This window comes from Penaeus monodon, chromosome 25 (genome assembly GCF_015228065.2).
Source record: "Penaeus monodon isolate SGIC_2016 chromosome 25, NSTDA_Pmon_1, whole genome shotgun sequence".
NCBI lineage: Eukaryota > Metazoa > Arthropoda > Malacostraca > Decapoda > Penaeidae > Penaeus > Penaeus monodon.
This window is the reverse complement of record NC_051410.1, coordinates 19,825,975-19,827,162: the sequence shown is the minus strand read 5'-3', so window position 1 is coordinate 19,827,162 and position 1,188 is coordinate 19,825,975. Positions and strand designations below refer to the sequence as shown.

At 39.6% G+C, this 1,188-nt stretch overlaps 1 protein-coding gene across 1 annotated transcript in view; it reads left to right on the top strand.

Moving 5' to 3' along the window:
• The window catches only part of LOC119589108 (lymphocyte cytosolic protein 2-like), a gene marked incomplete in the record, with an annotated part of 94,642 nt that overhangs the window by 91,335 nt on the left and 2,119 nt on the right, over positions 1–1,188 (top strand). Inside the window, 1 exon segment of the mRNA XM_037937684.1 lies at positions 949–1,172. Coding sequence (XP_037793612.1) covers positions 949–1,172 — 224 coding nt within the window.

Below are 1,188 nucleotides of genomic sequence, written 5' to 3'. Positions count from 1 at the left end.
ATCTATTCACATAATTCTTACATTTGATTAGGTCATCTTTTTCTATAGAATGCTATTCTATAACAAAATTGTATATAGATAAACATCTACGGAGTTACGGCTGTGCCTCTGCGCTGGTCGTTCTTGCAAGAATACGTAACCATAGATATTCCTTAGTATTTTACTGGGGGTTCTTTCATATTTGGTTTAATACACACACAAATGAGAATTAGTAAAAACGTGTAATAAGTGGCTTTGACAAAATAAAGAAGTTAGCGTTAAAATTTATGCTGCAGCAGTCGTTTTCTATATCCCAATGAACTGTCAAAGAAAACGAATTCTAGCGTAAACCATTGAATATCACCATTTTCTAATATAAAAACCACGTGGTTTCAGGTTATTGCTCCTTACCATAAAGTGTATATATAAGGCGAATTAGACATTTTATGTATGAATTGTCTGTAGGAAGCTAGGGGAGAGAATTTGTGGATTTTGAAGGAATATAGATAAGGCTGTATCGTACAAATTTATTCATTTATTTTCAGAAGGGTTGACAAAAGGAATTGGTATTTTATTTATGTAACTATATTTTCTCCGATGATAAAACATGGATTACTTCATATAGTATCAGTGATATAAATCCAACATGTCTTCTAACATATTCTCGTAGAATCTTTTAAGATCTTTCTCCTACTCTCTCCCAGTCAGCACGAGCATATAAAACTGAAATCCTTATTACCATTTTTCCATCATTCCTTATTGATATTATAACAGTCATTGCAACACATTATGGAATTATAATAACTTTTTCCATCATGTCTAAGTTACATAATTATTTTGATAAAGTACTAGAATAATACAATTGTTGATTTGATTACAAACAGTGGGCCATTTAGTCCTTGTTAAAAGTTTTTAGATGATCGTCAGTTCCCCACAACCTCCACCCTCACACCTGCCCCTCGCCCACAGCGCCGCACCGGCCGACGCCTCACCTCCGCGGGGCACTCGGACAGCTCTGGCCTGTCGTCGCCTTCAGAGGACCGTCGCCCCCTGAACAGGAAGCCCCCGGGCTTACCGTGGCGCCAACCAGTCCTTCAGGGAGTCGTCGGAGTTCAGGGTCGGGGAGGCTGTGAGGGAGCTGAGCCCAAGAGGTCCCATGAAGAGCTCGACGTCGCTGCCGCACTTCTCTTCCGGTGAGGCTGAACCAAA